We start from the raw sequence: 25,353 nt of genomic DNA, 5'->3' as shown, positions 1-25,353 counted from the left end.
TCTGTGCCTCTATCCATCCGTCTGTCTATCTGTCCAGCTGTCTATCTGTCTGTCTCTCCATCTATCATCTATCTATATGTCTCCCTGGGACTTCCCCGCTGGGTCAGCAGTAAAGAATCCGCCTGCAATGCAGGAGACCCGGGTTTGATCCCTGGGTCGGGAAGATCCCCTAGAGAAGGGATAGGCAACCCGCTCCAGTATTCTTGCCTGGAGACTCTCATGAAGGGAGGAGCCTGGTGGGCTGCAGTCTATGTGGTCACAGAGTCGAACACGACTGAAGCGAATGAGCAGGCATCCACGCATGTGTCTGTCATCTATCTGTCTATAATCCACCTACTTGTCTACCTCCGGTCATGCCTCTCTGTCGAGCTATACATCTCATCTATCTGTCTCTGCCGTGTACCCACCATCAACTTCTCTACACCCGCTCCCTAAGTCACTTCAGGCCTGTCGGACTCTTTGTGACCCCATGGACTGTAGCCCACCAGGCTCCTCTGTCCATGGGATTCTCCAGGCAAGATTACTGGAGTGGGTTGCCATGCCCTCCTCCAGGGGATCTTCCTGATCCAGGGATCGAACCCAGGTCTCCTGCTCTCCTGCTTTGCAGGCAGATTCTTTACCACTAAGCCACTGGGGAAGGCCCTTCTTATCTATGTCTATAATCTATCATCATCTATCCATTAAGCATCTATTATCTACTAACTGTTTATCTTCTATTTATCTATAGATCTATCTATGTCTCTCTATATATATCCACAGAACAACATTCAGTCATGTCCGACTCTTTGCAACCCCATGGACTATACCGTCCATGGGATTCTTCAGGCCAGAATACTAGAGTGGGTAGCCTTTCCCTCCTCCAACCCAGGGCTTGAACCCAGGTCTCCTGCATTGCAGGCAGATTCTTTACCAGCTGAGCCAGCAGGGAAGCCCAACGACATTCAGAAATAACACTTATTATTCTTGCTGGGTCAATAGAAATGAAAGTGAAGCTTAGTCCGACGATAACGGCCACAAGGAAGAGGCATTGCTTCCACAGTGACCTCTGCAGAAGGCCTTGGGGTCATCCCCAAGGCGCCCCATTCCACCCTCCCCGCACGGAGCCCGCTGGCCCGTATTGGGCAGCGATGCTGCGTGACAAGCATTACCTCGCAGCTCACCCCTCTGCTGGTGCGTCACCTCTGACCAGTCACTGGGGTACGTTTCTGAGCCGTAGGCAAACTCCAGGGCTTTCACCCTGGCCCGGAAGAAATAACACTTCTCAGGATCCAAACCGTCGATGGTGATGTTGCAGGTCTCAGCCTCTGTGGACTGGAGCAGACAAATCACTCACGCTGAGCCCTGACTGACGCTTTACCCAGACGCGTTCCTCTTGTCCCACAGATCTGCATGAGATTCCTGCTTCCTGGAGTTCCTTCTCCTGTTTCACTTCCCTCTGGGCAGATGTTTATCCTCAAAACAACAGCAGAAAAAAAAAAAAAAGCCCTTCTCTCCAAAAAGGAAATAAATCCATCATAACAAACATGTTGAAAGATGCTTTTGAAGACTTTCTAAGGTCCTCCTTCCTACAGAAGTAATTTCTAAAATGTATTTATTTGTCAGGGCTCAGCGGCAATACGTGGGGTCTTCATCACAGAACGCCAGCTCAGTCATTGCCTCACAGGCTGAGCTTCCCTGACGCACCATGGAATCCTGGGTTCCTGGACCAGGAATGGAACCCACCCACATGGCCTGCTTTGCAAGGCGGATTCCTAACCACTAGACTGCCAGGGAAAGTGAAAAAGAAAGTGCCAGCCGCTCAGTCGTGCTCGACTCTCTGCAACCGCGTGGACTGCACCCCTCCAGGCTCCTCTGTCCGTGGGATTCTCCAGGCAAGAATACTGGAGTGGGTTGCCATTTCCTCCTCCAGGGGATCTTCCCCACCCAGGGATCGAACCCGCGTCTCCTGCACCGGCAGGCGGATTCTTTAGCGTCTGAGCCACCAGGTAAGTCCATAATCGCGTGAGCAAGTGCCTAAAGCCAGTCTGGATGCCTGTGTCTCTCTGCCTCTCCATCCCGGGGCTGCCTACTCACACCCGACCCGGGGCGACGTAACCTCACCTGCCACACAGCGTCAAAGATGGTCTTGTGTTGGATTTCATACTGGAGATCGTTGTATCCCAGGCGGGAGCAGGTCACCGTCACGGCCTCCTCGCGCCACTGGAAGCTCAGGTCGCCGGGGGATCTGGGTTTCACTGAGAACGAGAAACAGCGCGGTGAGCAACACCGCTGCGAAGATAGACACGGTCCATCTCTGAACTCACAGCGGTCCCTGGGCTTCGGTTCCCTTTCCTCTCTGCCTGCTGCCCACCCTCTCCCGAATACTTCATGAGACGTGAGGTTTCCTTGTCTTTAACGCATGGACAGTTAGAAGGGTTAGCCAGCTCTCCCAGGACCCGTGAGGGTCTCGTGGAAAGGAGCTCCCCTGAAGCTGCTGGAGAAAGATTTCAGGATGTCTCATGAAACGAATTGTGTTCCCACCAGTCGCCATGAACTGCTGTCCCCTAGCCCTTCACCATCTCTGGAAAGAGGATCATTACAGAGGTTTCACGTAAGATGAGGTCGTAGAGACCGTGGGATTGAACAGTCAGACAGAGAAGCAAAAACATCCTATAACATGCATCATAAATCTAAAAAGACAGGATACAATGAATGCAGTTAGAAAACAGAAAGAGACAGACTTAGAGACGAACTTATGGTTCCCAGGGGGAAGGATGGGGGAAGGGACAGTCAGGGAGTCTGGGGTGGACATGGACACACTGCTGTGTTTAACATGGAGAACCAGCAAGGACCTGCCGTCCAGCACAGGGAACTCTGCTCACTCCTCTGTAATAACCTATGGTTCCCAGGGGGAAGGATGGGGGAAGGGATAGTCAGGGAGTCTGGGATGGACACGGACACACAGCTGTGTTTAACGTGGAGAACCAGCAAGGACCTGCTGGACAGCACAGGGAACTCTGCTGAGTGTCACGTGGCAGCCTGGATGGGAGGGGAGTTTGGGGGAGAGTGGATACACAAAGCTGCCCGCCTGGAGTCATCACAGCTTTTTTAATTGGCTATGTTGTTGTTGTTTACTCGGAAAGTCGTGTCTGACTCTTGCGACCCTGTGGACGGCAGCCCCACCAGGGTCCTCTGTCGATGGGGATTCTCCAGGCGAGAATACTGGAGTGGGTTGCCATTTCCTTCTCCAGGGGAATCTTCCCCACCCAAGGGTCGAACCTCCCAGCGGCTTCTAAGATGGACCTCTGACATTCCAACCGTCAACAAAAAACCATTACATCACAGAAATGTAGATCCAAACAGCAAGCTTTGGAGATACTGGTTCACGCCATGTGTACGACGGTTGCTAACCCAAGATGCATAGTCAACCGTCAAGGTACTCAATACGCACGGTAAGCACTGATGGCTAGGATCTTGGTGAGAAGAGGCTGTGTTCCATTCCGGATGGAAAAATACAGGGGCCCATCTCTTTGCACCTCCAGCAGGCACCCGGCACTATGACCGTGTTGAAGGACATAGCTGGAGCATGGTCTGTATTCCTCCTTTTTATCGAATCTGGAATTTTAAAAAGAGAATCACTCAGTCGTGTCGCGTCCTTGAAACTAACATCTTGGGGCTTCCCTGGTGGCTCAGCGGTAGATGCAGGAGACTCAGGTTCGATCCCTGGGCCGGGAAGATCCCACATGCCACGGAGCAAGCAAGCCCGTGAACCGTAACGACGGACCCTACTCTCATCTGCTTTGATGACCTCCCTCCCCTTATGACTACAGCAAGACCTGTCAAAACAGAAAAGGACCCCCCCCCCCGCCTCTCAAATGTTGATGGCCCTTCCCGTAGGGGTTGAACGGTGGCTCTGCAAATGGCATGCCTACCCGCTAACCCGGAACCTGTGAACAAGACCTTATTAAGAAGCAGGGTCTCTGCAGAGGTGATGGAGTGAAGGGTCTGAGATGAGGTCCTCCTGGATGGGGGTGGGCCTAAACCCAGGGACAGGGTCCTTGTAAGACACAGAAGAGGAGAGACACAGACACAGAGGAGAAGCCACATGGAGACGGAGGCGGAGACGGGAGGGAGGCGGCCACCAGCCCAGGGACGGATACCCGGAGCCCCCGGAAGCTGGAAGAGGAGGGGAGGACCCTCCCCTGGAGACTGCAGGGAGCCCAGCACTGGGACACCCTGACCTCAGACGTCTGGTTCTCAGGACTAGGGGAGGATACATTTTGTTTTTTCCCGTTGTTCCAAGGTACCCAGCTTGTTGTAGTTTGTTGAGACCATCTAAGATACTATTAATGGTATCAATCATAATAATTGCTGTCACATATCAATACCATGAGCAATCAATAAATTGGTATCAATAAATAACTGACCTCCAGAGCAACCAAGCCCTTGATTCAAGGATGCACTTTTAATACGGATGTGTCAAAATTAGATAAAGCTTTGAGACTCTGCTGCAGTGTTAACAGGAAGACTAGAGACAGGTTTACGCTCCATCCTTAAGACTCAACCCCAATCTGTGATGAGATCAAGAATTATCTCCTATATGACAGAACAAACAACTGCTCAGGAAAAAAAAAAAAAATGAAATGAGCTATCTGTGAGACCACCTATACCATCCGGCACTTTATTCTTTGCCCCATGAGTCTTATTTTCCCAACAAATTCATCTTAAAAATTTCCCTCTTCTGTTTGCCTTCCCGCCTATCTCGGGTTTTATCAGATGGCAACGAGTCAAGCCCTCACCGAACACCCCCCCCCCCCACAAAACTGAGACCATATTCATTGGAAAGAAAAAGAAAAGAAAAACCCCGCCTCCCACGTGGCCGCCCAGGTCGTTGAGTCAAGCGAGGCAAAGCGCCTGTGAAATGGGGAAATGGGTGTTTTTGGAAGGCGGCCCCTGGTGAGCAGGGAATATAGTTGAAGACAACAGAGTTGAAGGCGAGCAAAGACAGTTGCTGGGACGTTGCAGAGGGCCCCGTGGGGTCAGACCGCTCTGCACCTCCTGCGAGAATCCAGGCGGTTTCCAGGCATCCCTCGGTTAGAAGGTCTGCGAGCTGTGGTTACTGGTGGTGGAGGGGGTGGAAGGGGTGGGGTGTCCAGAGGGCACACCCGCACATTCACAGTCACACTTACGGTTCTTCACTTCCTGGCTGCCCCCATCGGTGCCGTCTTCTGAGGGAAAATGCTTTAGCCAAAGGCATGGTTTTCCAGGATCGTGGGGGAGGGGGGCGGCGCCTTACTTGCAGACGGACCTGAAATTAATCCCAGTGACGGCACTTACTTGTAAACGAACGTGAAATTAATCCCGGCGTATGCACTTGTGTTCCAGGTAACCTGCACGGTTTCAAAATTAAAGTTGATCACCTGAAGCTGTAATGCGTTTCCTGTGCAGAAAAAAAAATTTTTTTTTAAAGATAAGCAGAGAGGACTCTGAGGCGACGCTGGAAAGGCTTTGACATTTGCAAAATGATGTCAGCACTCGTAAGAATGATGCTGTGCTTTTAAAGAAAAAAAAAACAAAACTTGTTGATACATCTTATTTAGCCCGGCATAACCGGAATATTGGCCTGCCATGATGCCTCAGTGGGTAAAGAAGCCATCGGCAAAGCGGAAGTCACGGGAAATGCGGGTTCGATTCCTGGGCCGGGAAGATTCCCCCTGGAGGAGGCCATGGCAACCCACTCCACTGTTCTTGCCTGGAGAATCCCACGGACAGAGGAGCCTGCCGGGCTACAGTCCTCGGGGTCGCAAAGAGTCGGACACAGTCAAGTCACTAAGCATGCATGCAACCAGAATGTTATCATTCCAGCATGTTAGCTACCATCCTCAGCATTAGACCTTCGAGTTATTATCCATCTATGCTCGGTATTTATAGATCTATCAATAACTATCACCCATGTCATCTATCTAGGTAACCATCTATGTAACGATGTACAGATATCTATCTAGTTAGCTATAATTATCAAGACATTTTATATTTTTACTATGTGTCCAGAGTCTGCGTGTGTTTGGCACTTATAATACAAGAATGATACAGTTCTTCAAAGGGAGTATAGAAACTATTTTATCGTAACTGTAAAGGGGTCCTGTCTCGCTTTTTACAGACGAGAAGCACTGTGCTGTACACCTGTAACTTATATTAATATTTGATGCATCGGCTACGCGTGTGAGCGTGCATGCTCCGTGGTGTCTGACTCTTTGCGACCCTGTGGACTACAGCCCGTCGGGCTCCGCTGTCCAAGGGATGCTCCATGCAAGAATCCTGGGTCGGTTGCTATGCCCTCCTGCAGGGGAATCTTCCCCACTCGGAAATCGAACCCAAGTTTTCCGTGGCTCCTGCTCTGCAGGCGGAATCCTGACGGCTGAGCCACCGGGGAAGCTCATGCTTCAGCTCTATTTCAACTAAAACTTCTATAAAGCAATTATCCTTCTGTTCAAAAAGAAATAATGTTTGTTGTTTTTTAAAAAAAGGATTGAGTTGTGTGCTTTAAAGAGGTGACTCATCTGGCCAGTGAGTTAACTAAGCTGTTAACCAGAGCATTACCCCCCGCCCCCGATCCCCCTTTTTTGCCTAATTTCATTTCCTCCAGATCCTCCTCGCGTCTGACACAGACTTTGTCGTCTAACCCTGGTGAGCAGGGAACCCCACGGAGAGGGTCTTGAAAACGGGAGCCTCCTATCTCATAGATCCAGACGGTTCTGAAAGGTCTGGGGGCTTTTGTAAACATGATTTTGGTTCCGTAACTTCTTCTTCTGTTTTTTTCTTTTTTTAATTTTCTCTCAGAAAACCAACCAAGGTCGTGAGCAATCTGGATGTGAACAAACGTACCAGCTGCGGGCCTCCGATAGGTAGACACGTCGTGTAAATACCAAGAACTCCCCGTACCCACTCCCCTCTCCCCAGAGGTAAAACCCACTTCCCAGTTTGGAGAGCGTGTAGAAAAATGCAGGTGAATCAGGGGCATTTGTTCTAGCGAGATGGGGCGTTCAGAGGGACTTGGAGCCCAGCCCTGCTGGGTATTTCCGAGGGGGTGTGAGTAAGGTCATCCAGGGCGGCAGATCATGGGGGCAATCAGAACATCATCTGTTACATCGTTTGAGATAGAGTCTTAGGGCCTTTTTCCATCCAGGAAGATTGGGGCAGTTCAAGCAGCCTTGGCTATTACAGATACCACACGGGTTTTACATCTAGACACGCTGCTGCTGCTGCTGAGTTGCTTTGATCGGGTCCGACTCTGTGCGACCCCATAGACGGCAGCCCAGCAGGCTCCGCTGTCCCTGAGATTCTACGGGCAAGAATACTGGAGTGGGCTGCCATTTCCTGCTCCATATCTATATCTGTGTCTGTATCTGTATCCGACTTCCCTGGTGGCTCAGATGGTAAAGCGTCTTGCTCACAGTGCAGGAGGCCTGGGCTCGATCCCTGGGTCTACATGTAATATCTACGTAGTCCTATCTACGTGATCTCATCTCACTAGCTTCCCAGGTGGCGCTAGAGGTAAAGAATCCACCTACCAGTACTGGAGACGTATGAGATGTAGGTTCGATCTCTGGGTCGGGAAGATCCCCTGGAGGAGGGCATGACAACCCACTCCAGTGTTTTCGCCTGGAGAATCCCATGGACAGGGGAGCCTGACGGGCTACAGTCCACGGGGTCACACAGAGTCGGACACGACTTGCTCACACATACTCCGTCTCCTGCCCACACCGCCTTCTTACTTCTAGAGCAGCTCGTGAACTCAAGGGCACAGCAGCGAGGACCCAGCCACAGCCAAAAGTAAATACACAGATAAAATAAAAACTAGCATCTCGAGAGCCATTGCTTTCTGCCGTGTCTCTGCCACAGACTCAGGTTGGGTACCATCTGGTTCGACGACCTCCCTCCCCTTACGACTACAGCAAGACCTGTCAAAACAGAAAAGGAGCCCCGTCTCTCTCAAATGTTAGCACCCTTTGAATAGATCCTGGAGGGCTTGAACTGTGGCGCTGCGAATGGCACGCCTATGTGCTAACCCCAGAACCTGGGAACAGGACCTCATTAAGAAACAGGGTCTTTGCAGGTGTGATGGAGCGAAGGGTCTGAGATGAGGTTCCTCCTGGATGGGGACCCATGACAGGGTCCTCATAAGACACAGAAGAGGGGAGACACAGACAGAGAGGAGAAGCCACGTGGAGACGGAGGCAGAGACAGGAGGGAGGCGGCCACCAGCCCAGGGACGGACGCCCGGAGCCCCCAGAAGCTGGAAGAGGCGGGAAGGACCCTCCCCTGGAGCCTCTGGATGGAGCTCAGCCCTGGGACACCCTGACCTCAGACATCTGGTCCCCAGCCCTGGGGGTGTGTGCGTTTTCCTTGTAAGTTCAAGGGCATTTTGGACGGGGGCAAAGGTGCCTCATCAGTAGCCCAGCAGCCCTGCCATCAATGCATGATAGCCTCGGATGGAAATACTGATAGCCCACTGCAGCCGTGAAGTCTGACTCTGCTCATTAAAAATGGATCGATGGAGTGGAAATGGCCCTTGCGGTGGGGGTGGGGGTGGGGGGGTCTCTCGACACGACTCTGGGACCTTGGGTGGGAAGAGGGGCTGCTTTATTAAGACCATGCCCAGTGGGTTCTTAGGGTCTCACACCCGTAATGACCTCAGGGAAACAAAGGCCATTCATAAAGCAAGCCCTGCATTTTCCAGGAAGTTCCTACAAAGGATCTGACTGAGCCCAGCTTCACAGGGGGGTGAGCCCTCCGCCCTTCCAAGCTCTCTCCCATGTCCTTGAAAGAAAAGCTACGACAAACCTAGACAGCGTATTAAAAAGCAGAGACATCACTTTGCCAACAAAGGTCCGTCTAGAGTCTTGAGAGCCCCTTGGACTGCAAGGAGATCCAACCAGTCCATTCTAAAGGAGATCAGTCCTGGGTGTTCATTGGAAGGACTGATGCTGAAGCTGAAGCTCCAATCCTTTGGCCACCTGATGTGAAGAGCTGACTCGTTTGAAAAGACCCTGATGCTGGGAAAGACTGAAGGCAGGAGGAGAAGGGGATGACAGAGGATGAGATGGTTGGATGGCTTCACTGACTCGATGGACATGAGTTTGAGCAAGCTCCGGGAGTTGGTGATGGACAGGGAGGCCTGGTATGCTGCGGTCCATGGGGTCGCAAAGAGTCGGACACGACTGAGCAACTGAACAACAAAATCTTACTATTGTATTTGTGCTTCAAGTGGATCAGATTCCAGAGCTGGTCTAAACGGCACTTTTCCACCCAAACTCTGCATGCAGGAGTGGCAGTCAGGAGGAAGCTACAGCTCTCAAGGCGTCTGTGGCCGTGGGCACGCCAAGCCTAGCCAGGTCTTCCTCCCTTACCTCTCTTGCTGGAAGACGGGAGGCCAGATCTGGACTCCGATCTGCACACAGCTTGGGAAATTATGTGAGTGTCAGGCCTGGGGACACTCCACATCCAGGCTCCCTCCCCGCCCCTCGCTGGAAGCACAGTTCTCTGCCCCTCCCCAACCAGGGCTTCAGCCCGGAAGGTCCCCGAGGACCCGTCCAAACCAGCTGGGCAAGAGGCCATCTCGGACAGGGACGGTCTAGCATGGGGTGATGCCCACGGACAGTTCAGAAAAAGAACGCCAGGAACGTGCCATCGTCATCTCCCACCTGGGCCACCCTCAGCGTGAAAGTATTAGTCACTCAGTCGTGTCAGACTCTGCAACCCTCTGGCCCGTGGCCCGCCAGGCTCCTCTGTCCATGGGGATTCTCCAGGCCAGAATACTGGAGTGGGTAGCCATGCCCTTCTCCAGGGCATCTTCCCGACCCAGAGATCGAATCTGGGTCTCCTACATTGCCAGGTGGGTTCTTTACTGTCTGAACCATCAGGGAAACCCCACCACAGAAAGGTAAGTACTAATTTAAGCAAAAGGCTTGCAACCGCTTTGCAGGCAGGCAGCACAGTGAAACCACCCAGATTTTCCGTTTTCTAGACACGGGCTCTTGCATTTCTTTTTTCCCATCTGAACCTAGTCCTGAAGGCAATGAAGAGGAGGGTCCTTTACAACAGGCAGACTCAGGTTTGTCGAGACCTCAGTCATAACTGACTCTTTGCGACCCCCATGGACTGTAGCCCTTCGGGCTTCTCTGTCCACGGGGATTCTCCAGGCAAGAAGACTGGAGTGGATTGCCGTGCCCTCCTCCAGAGGGTCTTCCCAACTCAGGGAGGGGAACCTGTGAAAGCTCTTGTCAATTTCACAAAGAAAACCGTGAGTTTGCAAAAGACATCGTAAAAAGAAAATTTTTTTAAAAAGCAGAGATGTTGAAAGCAAGGGTATTTCAGGCAGACAGGTGGCTACAGCTGCAAGCAGGACTTACCCGGTCTGGTTTTCCCTGAAGCGTTCACGTGTCCCAGCAAGAAGACAGCGGCGGCCGCCCAGGGCAGAAAGACACGCCTCATGGTGGATGCAGGAGGTGGAGGCATTGAGGCGACTCCTCCAAGGGGACTTGGGCTCATGACTAACGTATGAAGGTCACCCCTTGTTTAAAAAGGTGGGAAGGAACCTGGGGAAATGACGACAGGAAACACTCATGCTTTTATTTTAAAAGATGACTCTGGTCAGAAAGGAAAAAAAAAATGCAGAATCATTGTTTCAGCCTCGTCGATCATTTGCACAGCCCCGCCGGATACGACTGTCTAGAGAGGCTGATCAGATAATGGATGATATCCAGCCAGGGTTCTCAGCCTCTGGTGGGTCCTGAAAGTCCTGTGTTTGGAGACGGAGGCCCAGACAGGTCTCGCCTAGCTGATGGTTTCTGGCTGCTCATCCAGGGTCAGGGAGATTTGGTCCAGCTCCCGATGGCATCAGAGGAAGCAGGGGACAGCATGATGTCTGTGTAAGGGACACAGCTGGCTGGACTGCAGGGTCTCAATGGAGAATCACTTCCCAGAGGTTGTCAGGGAGATTTGTCCGTGGGCTTTGTCCTGTCCGTGGGCTTTGTCCTGTCCGTGGGCTTTGTCCTGCATGACAAGGCCTGGGTTGACCATCAAGAGCCAACTTACTCCCAGCCCTTCAGGTCATAAAACCAGTCCATCCTTAAGAAAGTCAAACCTGAATATTCATCAGATGGACTGACACTGAAGCTCCAATACTTTGACCACCTGATGTGAAGAACTGACTCATTGGAAAAAGACCCGGATGCTGGGAAAGACAGGGCAGGAGGAGAAGGGGACGACAGAGGATGAGATGGTTGGATGGCATCACCGACTCGATGGACATGAGTTTGAGCGAGCTCTGTGAGTTGGTGAAGGGCAGGGAAGCCTCATGTGCGGCAGTCCGTGGGGTCACAGAGTCAGACACGACTGAGCGATTGAACAACAGCTCACACTTGCATCCGAAAGCACTCCTGGGAGTCAGTATTGTCGTTCAGTCCACAAGTCGTGTCTGACTCTCTTCAACTTTTACTAAAGATAACACCCAGCGTGATAACCGTCCTTGTAAAATCATGTTTGAAAAACTACGAAGCTCTAGGACGTCCCTGCAGTCCAGGGGTTAAGAATCCACCTTCCTTCCAATGCAGGGGACATGGGTTCAATCCCTGGTTGGGGAACAAAGCTCCCATGTGCCTCGGGGCAAGTAAACCAGTGTACCACGGATGAAGACGCTGTGGGCCACAGTGAAAGACCCAACATGTTGAAACAGACCAGAAATCGCCAAAGAAATGAATTTAAGACAAATTAAAAACACACACGCACACACACACCAAAAAAAAACCTTCCAACACCTTTCACAGATATTCGCTGATGGAATCTGTGAGCCATGGAGAAAGTGAGCATAAATTGCCCCGTTTTAGAGTCGGAACCTGAGTTTTCCAGAAGCTGACAGTGTTTGCATGCGTGCTAACTCACTCCAGTCATGTCCGGCTCTTTTGCAAACCCATAGACTGTAGCCCACCAGGCTCGTCTGTCCCAGGGATTCTCCAGGCAGGAATACTGGAGTGGGCTGCCATGCCCTCCTCCAGGGGGTCTTCCCGACCCAGGGATCGGTCCCTGGCTGATGGACCTCAAATTGTTCATTGTGGTGCAGGGTGAGATTCAGGTCTTGCTGGCCCCAGATTAGGGGTGCTTTGGCCAAGACTATCCTTCCGGAGGTCAGAGGCTCAATGCTGGGGTCTCTGGGCTAAAATCCAGGTGTAGAGTAAGTACATCGATAGGTAAATAGAATAAGTGGATAGAAGAAGTATTTAGATAAATAGGATAAGTAAGTAGATAGAAAAGTAGGCAGATAGAATGAGTAGATTCAAAGAATAAGTAGACAAATAGCCTAAGTATAAGAATAACTAAACAGATAAATAGAATAAGAAGACAGGTGTTATAAGAAGATAGAATAAGGAGATAGAGAGAGCGCATAGGTAGATGGGTGAGGTATCCTCACGTAGGTCGGGATTTCCCAGCCTCACTCTCAGGGACGCCTGGATGGATGCATGCATGCATGGGCAGAGAGGACAAATATGTGATTAGACAGTGACGCCAGTCCAGGGTTTCTCAGCCTCGGCACTGCCGATGCCTGGGTCTGGACGGCTCTCTGAGGCGGAGCGTCCTGGGTCCCGGGCCCTGCGGAGCAGCGTCCCTGGGGTCCCCCCACCGCACGCCAGGAGCAAGCCCTCCACCACCAGCCGCGACGCTGACACCTGCCCAGATGTCTCTGCCCATCACCCCACAGCCCACCTCCCTCCTCCCTGCCTCATGCCTCCTCCAGAGAAGCTGGAGCTTTGAGCCCTTGTTTGTCCTTTGAGGGAACACAAGGGGCATCAAAGGAAGGTCGAAATTCACCGTGTCCTCCGGCATCTCCTGGGAAACTGAGAGAGAGACAGCATCCTGGACATGTTACCAGCTCCGAGAAGGAGTTCCTGCTGGGCTTCTGCAGTCTTGGGGGACGACCCGGGAAGCTCTTAGGTTCGCCATCTTGCCCTTCAAGGGGACATACAGCTGGAGGAGACGGGCAGAAAATAAGCAAGCAAACCTCCCCAGTCCCAGCCCCGAACTCCCCCAGCTCCCTTCCAGATTCCAGGATGGAAAGACTCACTGCGCACGAATCCCGAAGAGCAGAGGCGTCACCTCTCATAGGGATGACACACCGCCCCTCCCAGAAACCTCCTTCCCCACGCCCCGAGGTTGTATGCAAACCACACACTGATTCCCTGCTGTGAGTTCCTTCCCACACGGTCAGGCGCGGGGTCTGAGTCAGCGAGCCAAGAAAGGCAACAGGGGCGGAGGTGGGGAGACGTGGTTGTTCCCGCGGAGCTAGAAACGTCAGCCGTCCCGTCTCGTGGGCATGGCTGCCCTCCTGCACACGCGGGGATGAGTTGGGCGGGCTATGGCTGGGTCTTGTGATGCCACGACGCTTGGAGGCATCCGTGAGCAGCGGAGGGACGTGTCTCCTGATTGACAGCGTGGGTGCTCCTGGGAAGTTCTGCTCAGGTCGGGTGGGACCACTCTCAACGGGAGGCTTGAGTGCGGGGGAATGTGTGAGCATCTTCACACACACACACACACACACACACACACACACACACACGGCCGCTGGGCTTGGAACGTAACCCAACAGCTTGAGCGGTCTCTTCCCTGGCTGGGAGACTTGATTTGACAGTCACCCTTCCCAAGGGTCTGGTCACTTCGGCTATTGTCCGCTGGCCAGAGCCAGTCATGAGCCAGCCCAGACTCGAGAGACACTGAGCATTCTTGAGAGGAGCTGCGAAGAATTCACAGCTGGTCCAGTGGTTAAGCATCTGCCTTCTTGGAGGAGGCAATGGGAACCCACTCCGGTATTCTTGCCTGGAGAATCCCGTGGACAGAGGAGCCTGGTGGGGCTACCGGCCACAGGGTCCCAAAGAATCGGATGCAACTGAGTGACTTCCACTTTCTTTCCTTGGTGGCGCAGTGGTTAAAAAAATCCACCTGCCGATGCAGGGGACATGCGTTTGATCCGTTCTCTGGGGAGATTCCTCCTGCAGCTACCGAGCCCATATCCCACAAGGACTGAAGCCCACACACCCTAGACCCCGTGTTTGCAAACAAGAGAAGCTGCCGCCGTGAGAAGCCCTCTTACCACTACTAGAGAGTAGCCCCCCGACCCCATTCAATGCAACTAGAGAAACTCCATAAGCAGTAATGAAGGCCCAGTGCAGTCAAAAAAAGAAAAAGCACATTAAAAAAATAAAAAAGAATCCACACCCATACGGATGTCTGTTTGATAAGACTCAGCATGCCTTCCAAAAGAAAAAGACACTCGAGTCTTGCGTGAATTGAAGATAAGATGGGCTCACTGCGAGGACGCTGATGGCGAGGACAGTTCCAGAGCCTCACATGCCACAGCCTCCAGCCCCCGCGTACGTCTGTCGGAACGAGCGGCGTGACACGACCTCTTATCTCTCCTCCAGCCGGCCAGGTTGCCAAGGCCAACCGTCACAGAACAGCCCCATGGCTGCGAGTCCCCGGGGCGGTTTGCTATCAGATCCATCTGTCACGTTTGACACTCCGGTGAGAGCTGTTACATAACAGAAGGGTTTCCCCGCCCCAGCAGCGAGCAGAGGACGTCTGTAGGGTACAGAGACTGTGGGAAGCTCTCTGCTGGTCCATCTGTTTGGAGAGATAGTTGAAGACGGGCAGAGGTGATGATCAAGGACCTTGGAAAAGGAGGGATTGGCTGCAGGTGGCGCGAGAGTGGGACTCGAGGGTCACAGGCGGCGTGAGAGTGGGACTTGGGGGTCACAGGGTGTCTGCACCACGAAGACCATGGTTGTTGTTGCTGTGTCTGACTCTGTGCGACCCCGTGGACCGCAGCACGCCGGGCCTCCCTGTCCGTCACCAACTCCCGGAGTTTACTCAAACTCATGTCCATCGAGTCGGTGATGCCATCCAGCCATCTCATCCTCTGTCACTCCCTTCTCCTGCCTTCAATCTTTCCCGGCATGAGGGTCTTTTCCAATGAGTCAGCTCCTCACATCAGGGGGTCAGAGTATTGGAGCTTGAGCTTCAGCTTCAGTCCTTCCAGTGAGTATTCAGAGTTGATTTCTTTTAGGACTGATGTGTAGACCATGGCGTATGTTAGGCCCTCAGTCGTGCCAAACTCTTTTGCAACCCCCTGGACTGTAGCCCACCAGGCTCCTCTGTCCCTGGGATTCTGCAGGCAAGAAGACTGGAGTGGGTAGCCTCTCCCTTCTCTAGGGGGTCTTCCTGACCCAGGATTCAAACCGGGACCGGTGCCCAATGCCTACATTTCAAGGCAGAGAAAAGACAACGTCTTGACTGTCTTGGCCAGACAGTTGCAACGTTGAGCCCCGGGGCCTCCCTCCGCTGAGTACACAACCTCTTAAGTGCATGGAACCCACCCTGCTGACGCTTTGATTTTGCACTCCTGGCTCCCAGAACTGCCAGACGATACATTTCTGCTGTTTTCAGCCACCCCGGCTGTGGTGCTGGGTTACGGCCAAGCCCGGAAAGTCACACAGGTGTCACCCTAAGTATGTAGGGGTGGTAAGCTTGGACCTTCCGTCTGGTGTCCAAACGGCTGCGGTGGACAGAAAGTCCACCTGGTACCCCCAACCTGGCCTGTCCTCTGACCACACGGAAAAACCCATCTCTGTGGGAGCCCTGTTCAGATAGCTGAGGATGGCACATGCTACGTTGATTTCCGGGTCAAACGAGCCTCCTTCTCTGATGAGCTCCAAGACTCTTTAGTGGCCTGATATCGTGTCAGAATCAAGATGCTGAGCGACCTTGCATGGACTTCCACCAGGTGCCCAAACGGTAATGATGGAAAGGGTCCAAGTGCGTCGGTTCCAGAGATGGAAACGTCCAAGAAGGGGAAGGAAGGGGAAAAAAAAAAAAAAAATCTTTTCCCTCTATCCTCTTAGGTTCTGTCTCTGTGCCCCTGCAAATTAAATTGACAGAAGATCAGTTTGTAGGAAAGAAGAAAGCACAGTTTGCATGTTCAGCAAACATGGGGGAGAAACACAGTGGTGAGGAATTCCAAGGAACGGTTAGAGTTTGGGGTTTATATACGTAACTTGAGCTGCCCCGGTGGCTCAGTGGCGAAGAATCCGCCTGCCAGTGCAGGTTTGATCCCTGAGTCAGGAAGATCCCCTGGAGAAGGAAATGGCAACCCACTCCCGTATTCTTGACTGAGAAATCCCACGGACAGCGGAGCCTGATGGGCTGCAGTCCATTGGGTCGCAAAAGAGTCAGACACCAACTCAGGAGGTGATGGGGAGATGGATAAAGCACACTTCAGTTCAGTTCAGTCACTCAGTCATGTCCAACTCTTTGCGACCCCATGAATCGCGGCACACCAGGCCTCCCGTCCATCACCAACTCCCAGAATTCACTCAAACCCACGTCCATCAAGTTGGTGATGCCATCCAACTATCTCATCCTCTGTCGTCCCCTTCTCCTCCTGCCCCCAATCCCTCCCAGCATCAGAGTCTTTTCCAAAGAGTCAACTCTTCGCATGAGGTGGCCAAAGTACTGGAGTTTCAGCTTCAGCATCAGTCCTTCCAAAGAACACCCAGGACCGATCCCCTTTAGGATGGACTGGGTGGATCTCCTTGCAGTCCAAGGGACTCTCAAGCGTCTTCGCCAACACCACAGTTCGAAAGCATCAATTCTCAGCCTTCTTCACAGTCCAACTCTCATATCCGAAAGCGATAGGCTTTGAAATACATACGTGGGTTTTTCAGGAGAACAAACGGGAGATGAGAGAGTGGGACAGTGTCTACACAGATGAGAGTGAATTTTCCACCTCCTTCACGGCTGCCTAACTGCCTTGCAGATGGAATTTGTGGGGTGTGGGTGGGGTTTTTTTACTGTCTTCTCCCACCTGGGAGAAGATACACCCCAGAGGAAAGGTATTTATGGAGCCCTATTTCTCAGAAATTGCTGCTTTTGATCAGATAGGGAAGCTCCAAGAAGGCTTCCCCCCCCCGCCCTGCATCTGTTCCAGTTCAAAGGTCTTCAGCTTAAAACAATACTGACACCAAAAAAATGTCATTTTTCGGGTGTGGTGTATTCAAATCCCACAGCTGAGGAGTAGTCTGTGGAACCCCTTTTGCCTGGAGGAAGCCGAGTACATCATAAGACTTCGAAGAAGCAGGTGGAAGGAGAGCGATGGACACCCAGCAAGACAGAAGGACTCACACCAGCTCCTGGGTGCACCCACCCAGTGAGCAGCCGTGAAGAGGGCTTGACCAACCAGCGCTTTTCGATGACAGCCCCTTGAAAGGGGGTTTGGTATTTTCTGCCACCCCCCGCCCCAGGAAATCTGTATACTGGAGTTTCCCTGGTGGTCCGGTGGTTGAGCAGGCGCTTTGCACGTCCTTTCCCTGTCCCCTGCTGCCCCTTTGTGGCAGGCGCGTCTCGGGACCCCCCTTGGGGAGCTGGGCAGGGTTGCAGCTGCGGGTGTGAGTGGCTGCGTCACCCGCTCCGCAGGCACAGCACACGACTCACTCCCGGTACCCCCATCCCTGGGCAGGGAACTCGGATCCCACGTGCTGGAGCCAGACAGCCTGCACACCATGACCGGCGGACTCCACTCGCACCAGAGTGAACAGCGTCAGTGCCGAAACTGAGCTCCAACGCAGACAAGTAAACATAAGCCAATATTTTTTTTTTAATTGAAGATTAACTGCTTTGGGCTTCCCTGGTGGCTCGGCTGGTAAAGAATCCGCCTGCAATGCTGGAGACCTGGGTTCCATCCGTGGGTTGGGAAGAGTCCCCTGGAGAAGGGAACGGCTACCCGCTCAAGTATTCTGGCCTGGAGAATTCCGTGGACTGTATAGAGTCAGACACGACTGAGCGACTTTCACTTCACTTTTAACTGCTTTACACAATTTTGTTGCTTTCTGTCAAACATCAACAATAAATAAATACTAAAAAAAAATAAAAATCTAGCTGTATTAAGCGTGATCTTTAGCGTCTGGGTTGCCTGGTGGTTCAGAAGGTAAAGCGTCTGCCTGCCATGCGGGAGACCCAGGTTCGACCCCCTGGAGGAGGAAGATTCCCCTGGAGGAGGGCATGGCAACCCACTCCAGTATTCTTGCCTGGAGAATCCCACGGACGGAGGAGCCTGCTGGGCTACAGTCCCTGGGGTTGCAAAGAGTCGGACACGAGGGAGGGACTTCACTCCCTTTCAGAGTTCTGGGTTAGCCAAGAGGAAACCTGGCAAAGAGAAAGGGGGGTTCCAGGTGTGGAGGGGTGGCTGACACAATGCAGGGTCTGTTTTTTTCTGCGATGCTATCTGGATGTGGCATCGTAAGTCACCTCACACCATCTCAAAGTTGGGCTCCTTCCCGCGGGCTGCAAGGAGCTCCAACCCGTCCATCCTAAAGGAGATCAGTCCTGGGTGTTCATTGGAAGGACTGATGCTAAAGCTGAAACTCCAATCCTTTGGCCATCTTTGGTGAAGAGCTGACTCACTGGAGAAGACCCTGATGCTGGGAAAGATTGGGGGCAGGAGGAGAAGGGGACGACAGAGGATGAGATGGCTGGATGGCATCACCGACTCGATGGACAAGAGTTTGGGTGGACTCCGGGAGTTGGTGATGGGCAGGGAGGCCTGGCGCGCTGCGGTTCACGGGGTCGCAGAGGGTGAGATGGGACTCGGTGACTCAACAGCAAAAAGAACAGATGTTCTTCCCCTGGAGGGAACCAGGCCGCCAGCTCTGCCGTCTCTCCCCGCCCCGTGCGGTGACGCGGAGGAGGAGCACTTATGTCTTCTCCGGACACGCTGCAGACCTCGGCACCGCGGATCCACGGTCAGAAGGGGAAGAGGGTGGAGGGAAGCCCCAGAGGCGGCGACTTTCTCTTCAGTAGAGACTTTATTTTCAGAGCATTGTCCATTTGCAACCGACCTGAGAAGGAAGTAGAGGCTTTTCCCATCTGCGTCCTTGCCCCCACACGGAGAGATTCCCCGGGGTCAGCAGCCACCCTCAGCCAGACGTGCAACGTCTCTTAGATCGATACGGATACGTGGTCACTGACCCACTGGTTGCTCTCAGCGTGTGATGAGCAGTGACGCTGCGAACACACGGGTACATTTGAGCCTGACGTGATTAACCTTGCTCTTGACTCTCTAAGTCGTGTCCGACTCCGGGCAACCCCCTGGACTGTAGCCCGCCGGGCCCCTCTGTCCGGGGGATGCTCCCGGCACGAACACTGGAGTGGGTTGCCGTGCCGTCTTCCAGGGGATCTTCCCCACCCAGGGATGGAACCCGCGTCTCCCGCGTTGGCAGGCAGGGATCTTTACTGCTGAGCTGCCTGCTCAGTCCCTGTTTCAGGCAAAGGACCCAAAAGCAGAAGGAAAGGAGCCACAGTAGCAAAAGCCAGCAACTCCGACATCTCCATAGTTTATAAGACAGCAGAAGGGTGGCCTTTCATGGCCTGCTGACGCTAAACCTGGTCCTTTTTTTTTTTTTGGCATTGAGCTTACGTGGGCATCCCAGTGCTCATGGTAAAGAACCCGCCTGCTGATATAGGACACACAGGAGATGCGGGTTCGATCCTTGGGTCGGGAAGATCCTCTGGAGGAGGGCATGGCAACCCACTCCAGTATCCTTGCCTGGAACATCCCATGGACAGAGGAGCCTGGGGGGCTGCAGTCCACAGGGTCGCAGAGAGGCAGACACGCCCGAAGTGACTCAGCAAGCACATGGCCTGCGTCAGCCACGGGGTCTTTCCAGCCGCTGCTTCCCCTTTGCGGCAGATACGCCTCTGAGGACCGGCCGCGGGGGCGCGAGGCGGGGGTGCAGCTGTGCAAATCTGTGGGTGGGACCTCTGCTCTGGAGTCATGGCCACATGGAGCTCCGTGGTTACTGACCATCCCCAGCGGCGTGTTTTTGTACAAATATCGCCTGCCGCCCTCCGTCCTAACTCATGAGCACGTGACGGGGTGTGGGGGGCGGGTGCTGGGGGCGCCGGGGGGCAGGGCATTGCGCCAGGAGCCTGCGTCAGGTTGCGGAGACGGGAGCCCAAAGCTGGTCGGTCGGGGGGTAGATGCAGGAGAGGCAAACGCAGCAGCCGGTCTGTCAGAGCTTCAGACCGCGTTCCCGGGCGGTGGGTACCTGGGAGCCCGCAGGCTTTTCGACTCGCGCCCCTGGTTGCGGCTCTGTTTCAAGCTCACGTTTGCTGACTTTTCCTGCACAGCGTCCACTACTTTCCTGAAAGACATCACCTCCTCGGAGACCTGGGTTCCATCCCTGGGTCGTGAAGATGCCCTGGAGAAGGGAACGGGTCGGAATATTATATAAATATACATATATATATGATGGGTAAACAGCAAGGTCTTACTGTAGAGCGCAGGGACCTAGATTTGATAGTCTATGGTAAGCCACAAAGGAAAAGAATATGAAAAGTATATATATGTACAGATGAATCACTTTGTTATACAGCAGACATTAACGCTGTAAATCAACTATGTTCTTGTTGTTCAGTCGCTCACTCGTGCCCGACTCTTTGCGACCCCGTGGACTGCAGCCCGCCAGGCCTCCCTATTCATAACCAACTCCCGGAGCTTGCTCAAACTCATGTCCATCAGGTCCGTGATGCCATCCCACCATCCCATCCTCTGTCGTCCCCTTCTCCTCCCGCCTTCAGTCTTTCCCAGCATCAGGGTCTTTTCCCGTGAGTCAGTTCTTCCCATCAGGTGGCCAGAGTATTGGAGTTTCAGCTTCAGCATCCGTCCTTCCAGTGAATATTCAGGGTTCATTTCCTTCAGCACCACATGCTCTGAGCTCCTTGCAGGCCAAAGGGACTCTCGACTATAATTTAAAGGAAAAAACACACACACACCCATCACCAAATTGTTGACACAAAGTCGGGCCTGCTGCCACAAGTGAAAAATTCGATGGTCTAAACTGCCTGAAAATTTCACGCTCCTTTTCCCAGAAAGTTACACTTTTTTTTTTTTTCTTTGCTGTTGCTGTGATCGCGATGTATGTCTTTCCTTCTCCCTGAGCTGGCGGCTGGGACCCCCACAATATCCCTCCAACAGCCCAGAGCCCAGTTACCCTCTGCCTTCCTGCCTGCTTCATTAGGGTTATAAGCGCGGACGAAAAAAAACAAAACAAAAACATAAGACCTTCTTCTCGAGACATATACTGTGGAATACATTTCCATTTTCTTGAGTATCAGTGATTGAAATTGCAGTTGGCGATGCGGGAACTATAAAATAACCTCCTGACCCCGACTTTTTTTTTTTACCCTGAAAGTGGATATTTTACCCCAGGAAATAGCCCTCCGGGGAATCACCCCTAACTGAGGCTGACTTTTAGGGAAGCCGGCTTTTGTAATCTTTAAAAGCACTCAGAGACAGAGTTTTCAGGAATTCCCTGGGTGACCCTTCGAACTTTTGCACTCCAGGCTTGAAAAAAAAAGTGGGTGACTGTGTCCTTCTCTTCTCCCCAAAACTCCACCACCTGCTCCCCGCCCTGCGGCCCCCACCCCACCCCCACCCTACACACAGGTCTGTCTGGCTTGATCCTTGAACTCTGCAGGGCTAGAGAGCTGACAGCCCGTTTCAAGCTCTGCAGATGACGGTAAGTAGAAATGAAGCGCTAAATGCCTTGGTGATTCACCAGAGTGAAGTGCCTAAAACAGGGGCTTCCCTGGTGCCTCAGACGGTAAAGAATCTGCCTGCAATGCAAGAAACCCGGGCTCGATTCCTGGGTTGGGAAGATAGATGCCCTGGAGGACGGCGTGGTAACCCACTTTGGTGTCCTTGCCTGGAGAATCCCCTGGACGGAGGAGCCTGGCGGGGCTACCGTCCACGGGGTCGCACAAGAGTTGGACATGACTTGGCTGCTAAACAGCAACCAACAAAGGCCTCAGAAACGTGTTCAAATTCACCTACGGATCAAGAGATTCCATCACGCAGGCCCTCTATGACGTGTGTGTGCATGTGTGTGTGTGTGTGTGTGTGGTTACTCGCTCACTTGTGTCCAACTCCTTGCGTCCCAGTGGACGGTAGCCTGCCAGGCTCATCTACAAACCCTGGGGGTGTTTAATGAAGCCCTGAGGTGGAGGCAGGTTGCTCAAGCACACGCTGAGTGGCTGACACAGAACCCCTCCCCGTGAGGGACCCTGTCTCTCCTGCCCTGGGACTCGTCATCCAGGCTCGGGGGCTATGTCTGAGGGGTGCAAAAATCGGGGGTGATTCTGGGGCCTCTGGGTGGTTGATAGAAATCGGGGATGGTCTTTCTTCCATCTTTGGGCAGAGTGGGGAAAAATCTGGGGTTATCTTAAGGGTCTTGAGGAATGAGGGATGGAAATTTGGGGTGACTGAGGGAGGGTCTCTAGGGGTGATGGATGGAAATTTAGGGCAAACGGAGAGGGGGTGAGTCTCTGCAATGAATGATGGACTTTCAGAGTGAGTACAGAGTGTCTGGGTGAGGCTCCTCCGTCCATGGGATTTTCCAGGCAAGAGTACTGGAGCGGGTTGCCATTGAATGGAGAAGGGGATTGCAGCCCACTCCAGTATCCTTGCCTGGAGAATCCCGTGGACGGAGGAGCCTGGCGGGCTACAGTCCACGGGGTCGCAGAGAGTCGGACACGCCTGAGCGCCAACACCACCAAAAGGAATTTGGAGTGAGTGGGGTTACTCCCGGGGTGATGGATACCAATGCGGGGTGAATGGGGGTCTTTAGGGTGAGTGGTGGAAAGCTGGGGTGAGTGAGGATCTCTAGGGTGGTATGAAAATCTGCGGTGAATGGGGCTGTCTGAGGTGACTGGTGGACATGTGTGGTGAGCCCAAGGGTCTCTGGGATCAGAGATAGAAGTCTGAAGGGAGGGGGTTCTCTGGGGGTGAGTGTAGACAGCCTGGGGTGATAGAGGGCCTTTGGGGTGAGAGATGGGAAGCTGGGGTGGGTGGGAGGGGGGGTGTCTCAGGAGTGAGCCTGGACGTCGGTAACCCTAAACCTGCCAGACATAAAGCCAGGGCCGTGGGGTCACGCAGACCCCAGGCGCAGCCAAGTGCTTTCAGAAGGCCTCTCACCACCAGGCGGCAGGGAGCAATGCCCCCGCCCCGAGCGCCCAGGTGCCAATCTCTCCTGCATCTAACCTCTCCCCATCAATTACCTTTTTAAAATTTTTTTTTCCAGGAACAGACGCTCCCCTCTGAGTACAGCCCTGGGGGCTGGGAGGGGGTTTCCGAAACTGCAGCAACAATAGAGATAAACCCAGCAGATAAACCCCAGCAGATAAGCATGCTAATCTCCTGTTTAAATTTAAAAAAAAAAAAAAATGTGAGTGAGCTGGTTCTGCAACCACCTAGGGGAAAAGAAAAAAAAAAAAATCTGCAGTTATTTCTGCCTTCAGCGTGGATGGGCCAGTGTGGACCTCTGGGGAAGAGTTGCCTGGTGTGGAAGGAAAAAAAACCTGAATAGAAGCAGGAAGGGATATAGGGACACCTGTGGTTGATTCGTGTTGAAGCTTGACAGAAAACAGCAAAATCCTTCAATTAAAAATTATATATATGTACTTTTTAAAAGGAGGCCTCCTTGGGGCCAGGCGGGTCGGGGTAGGGTTGAGGTTGCACAGTGGGTGTCCCGGGCTCCAGATCTGGGCGGGAGTCCTTTGTGATTGATTTCAGGCTTTCCCGGTGGCTCAGGGGGAAACCCACCTACATTGCAGATGAGACTTCCATCCCTCGGTGGGGAAGGTCCCCGGAGGACGGCATGGCGACCCACTCCAGTGTTCTTGGCTGGAGAATCCCGTGGACAGAGGAGCCTGGGGGGCTACAGTCCGCGGGGTTGCAGAGAGTCAGACACGACTGCCGACTGCCGTACTGACACTTTCCTCATCTGGGCCCTCAGGTGGTCTCACACTGGTCCCCGGGGGCTGGGGGGTGGTCTCTGCCTGACGTTGGAAACCCTAGGACCCAACAGCCAGCGGTTTGTCTCCTGTGTTTGAATCACAGTCCATCCCCGGGGAAGAATGATTCAGTTCAGTAGCTCACACGTGTCCGACTATTGGCAACGCTGTGGACTGCAGCACGCCAGGCCTCCCTGTCCGTCACCAACTCCCGGAGCTTTCTCAAAGCAGGGAAGAACAGCTTTTGCATTTGAAGGAGCACTTGGGGGTGGGGCCGTTTGAGAACCACCCCCCTCTATTCCAGCATGAGCCCTGTGTCCAGTGACACCTCTCACACAAGCAGGGGGCAGGGGCGGTATTTTTTATTCATGTCTGACTCTGCGACCCCATGGACTGTAGCCCGCTAGGCTCCTCTCTCCCTGGAATTCTCTAGGCAAGAATCCTGGAGGGGGTTGCCATGCCCTCCTCCGGAGGATCTTTCCGACCCAGGGATCGAACCCGCGTCTCCTGCATTGACAGGCCGGGTCTTTACCGACTGAGCAGGGTGAGTGGGCTCAGAGAAACCCCACGCTGTTTCCGCCCAGCCGTAACAACAGTCCTGCTTGCCCAAAGATGAGTTCCTGATAATCAGTGCCATGGGAGGCCCCTTTCAAGGGCAGCAAGACTCCTGGGACGCCGCTGGCCTGGATCGGGCTTGCAGAGAGCGCTGCTGACCCCTAGTGACGAAAACTTCCAAACTGCGCCTAGACCACCCCCCTTTCCAACCACCCCACCATCCCCCGCTCTCCCAGCAGCTTAAAGAGCCCGGGGTGGGGAACAGACCCTGCCCAGCTCCACCCGGGGGGACCCGAGGGCACAGGCTTTCGGGGCAGCTCAGGGCTTGCTAAGTCGGAAGGTGGAGGGTGGTTCAGTCAGTGTGGGTAGAAATGTTTCTGTTCAGCCGCTCAGTCGTGTCCCGCTCTCTGCAACCCCACGGACTGCAGCGCGCCAGGCCTCCCTGTCCATCACCATCTCCGGGAGCTTGCTCAAACTCCTGTCCGTTGAGTCGGTGATGCCATGCAACCATCTCATCCTCTGTCGACCCCTTCTCCTCCTGCCCTCAATCTTTCCCGGCATCAGGGTCTTTTCCAATTGGTCAGCTCTTTGCATCAGGTGGCCAGGGTGTTGGAGCTTCAGCTTCAGCACCAGTCCTTCCAAAGAAAGCTGTTGCCGGGACGGAATCTGGAAGTTTCGGTCACTAGGGGTCAGCAGCGCTCCTTGCGGACCCCGCGCAGGCTCGCGTGCGTGCTCGGTCGCGTCCGGGTCTTTGTGACCCCCACCCGGGTAGACTGCACCCCGCCGGGCTCTTCTGGCCGTTGGGGGTGGGGGCTCCAGGCGGGCATACTGGGTCTTGGGGCCCCTGCCTCCTCCTCCGGGAGAGCTGGACTCCACAGAGAGAAAGTGAAAGTGCAGCTGGGCCGCGTGGGTGCGGGGCGCTGC

The 25,353-nt window shown here is 53.5% G+C and overlaps 1 protein-coding gene across 1 annotated transcript in view; it reads right to left on the bottom strand.

Annotated features, from left to right (window-relative positions):
- CRLF2 (cytokine receptor like factor 2) overlaps window positions 1-10,524 on the bottom strand; it is an 18,594-nt gene extending 8,070 nt beyond the window's left edge. The window contains exons 1-5 of the mRNA XM_040266427.1: window positions 10,392-10,524; window positions 5,317-5,419; window positions 3,431-3,594; window positions 2,101-2,234; window positions 1,149-1,311 (exon numbers count right to left, since the gene is read on the bottom strand). Of these exons, the coding sequence (XP_040122361.1) occupies window positions 1,149-1,311; window positions 2,101-2,234; window positions 3,431-3,594; window positions 5,317-5,419; window positions 10,392-10,497 (670 nt within the window). The 5' untranslated portion in view covers window positions 10,498-10,524. The remainder of the gene's footprint in view (window positions 1-1,148; window positions 1,312-2,100; window positions 2,235-3,430; window positions 3,595-5,316; window positions 5,420-10,391) is intronic.
- Between the last annotated feature and the right edge of the window lie 14,829 nt (window positions 10,525-25,353).

Source organism: Oryx dammah, unplaced genomic scaffold, assembly GCF_014754425.2.
Source record: "Oryx dammah isolate SB20612 unplaced genomic scaffold, SCBI_Odam_1.1 HiC_scaffold_23, whole genome shotgun sequence".
NCBI lineage: Eukaryota > Metazoa > Chordata > Mammalia > Artiodactyla > Bovidae > Oryx > Oryx dammah.
Note: the sequence above shows the minus strand (reverse complement) of the source record. Positions and strands in the feature narration are given on the sequence as shown.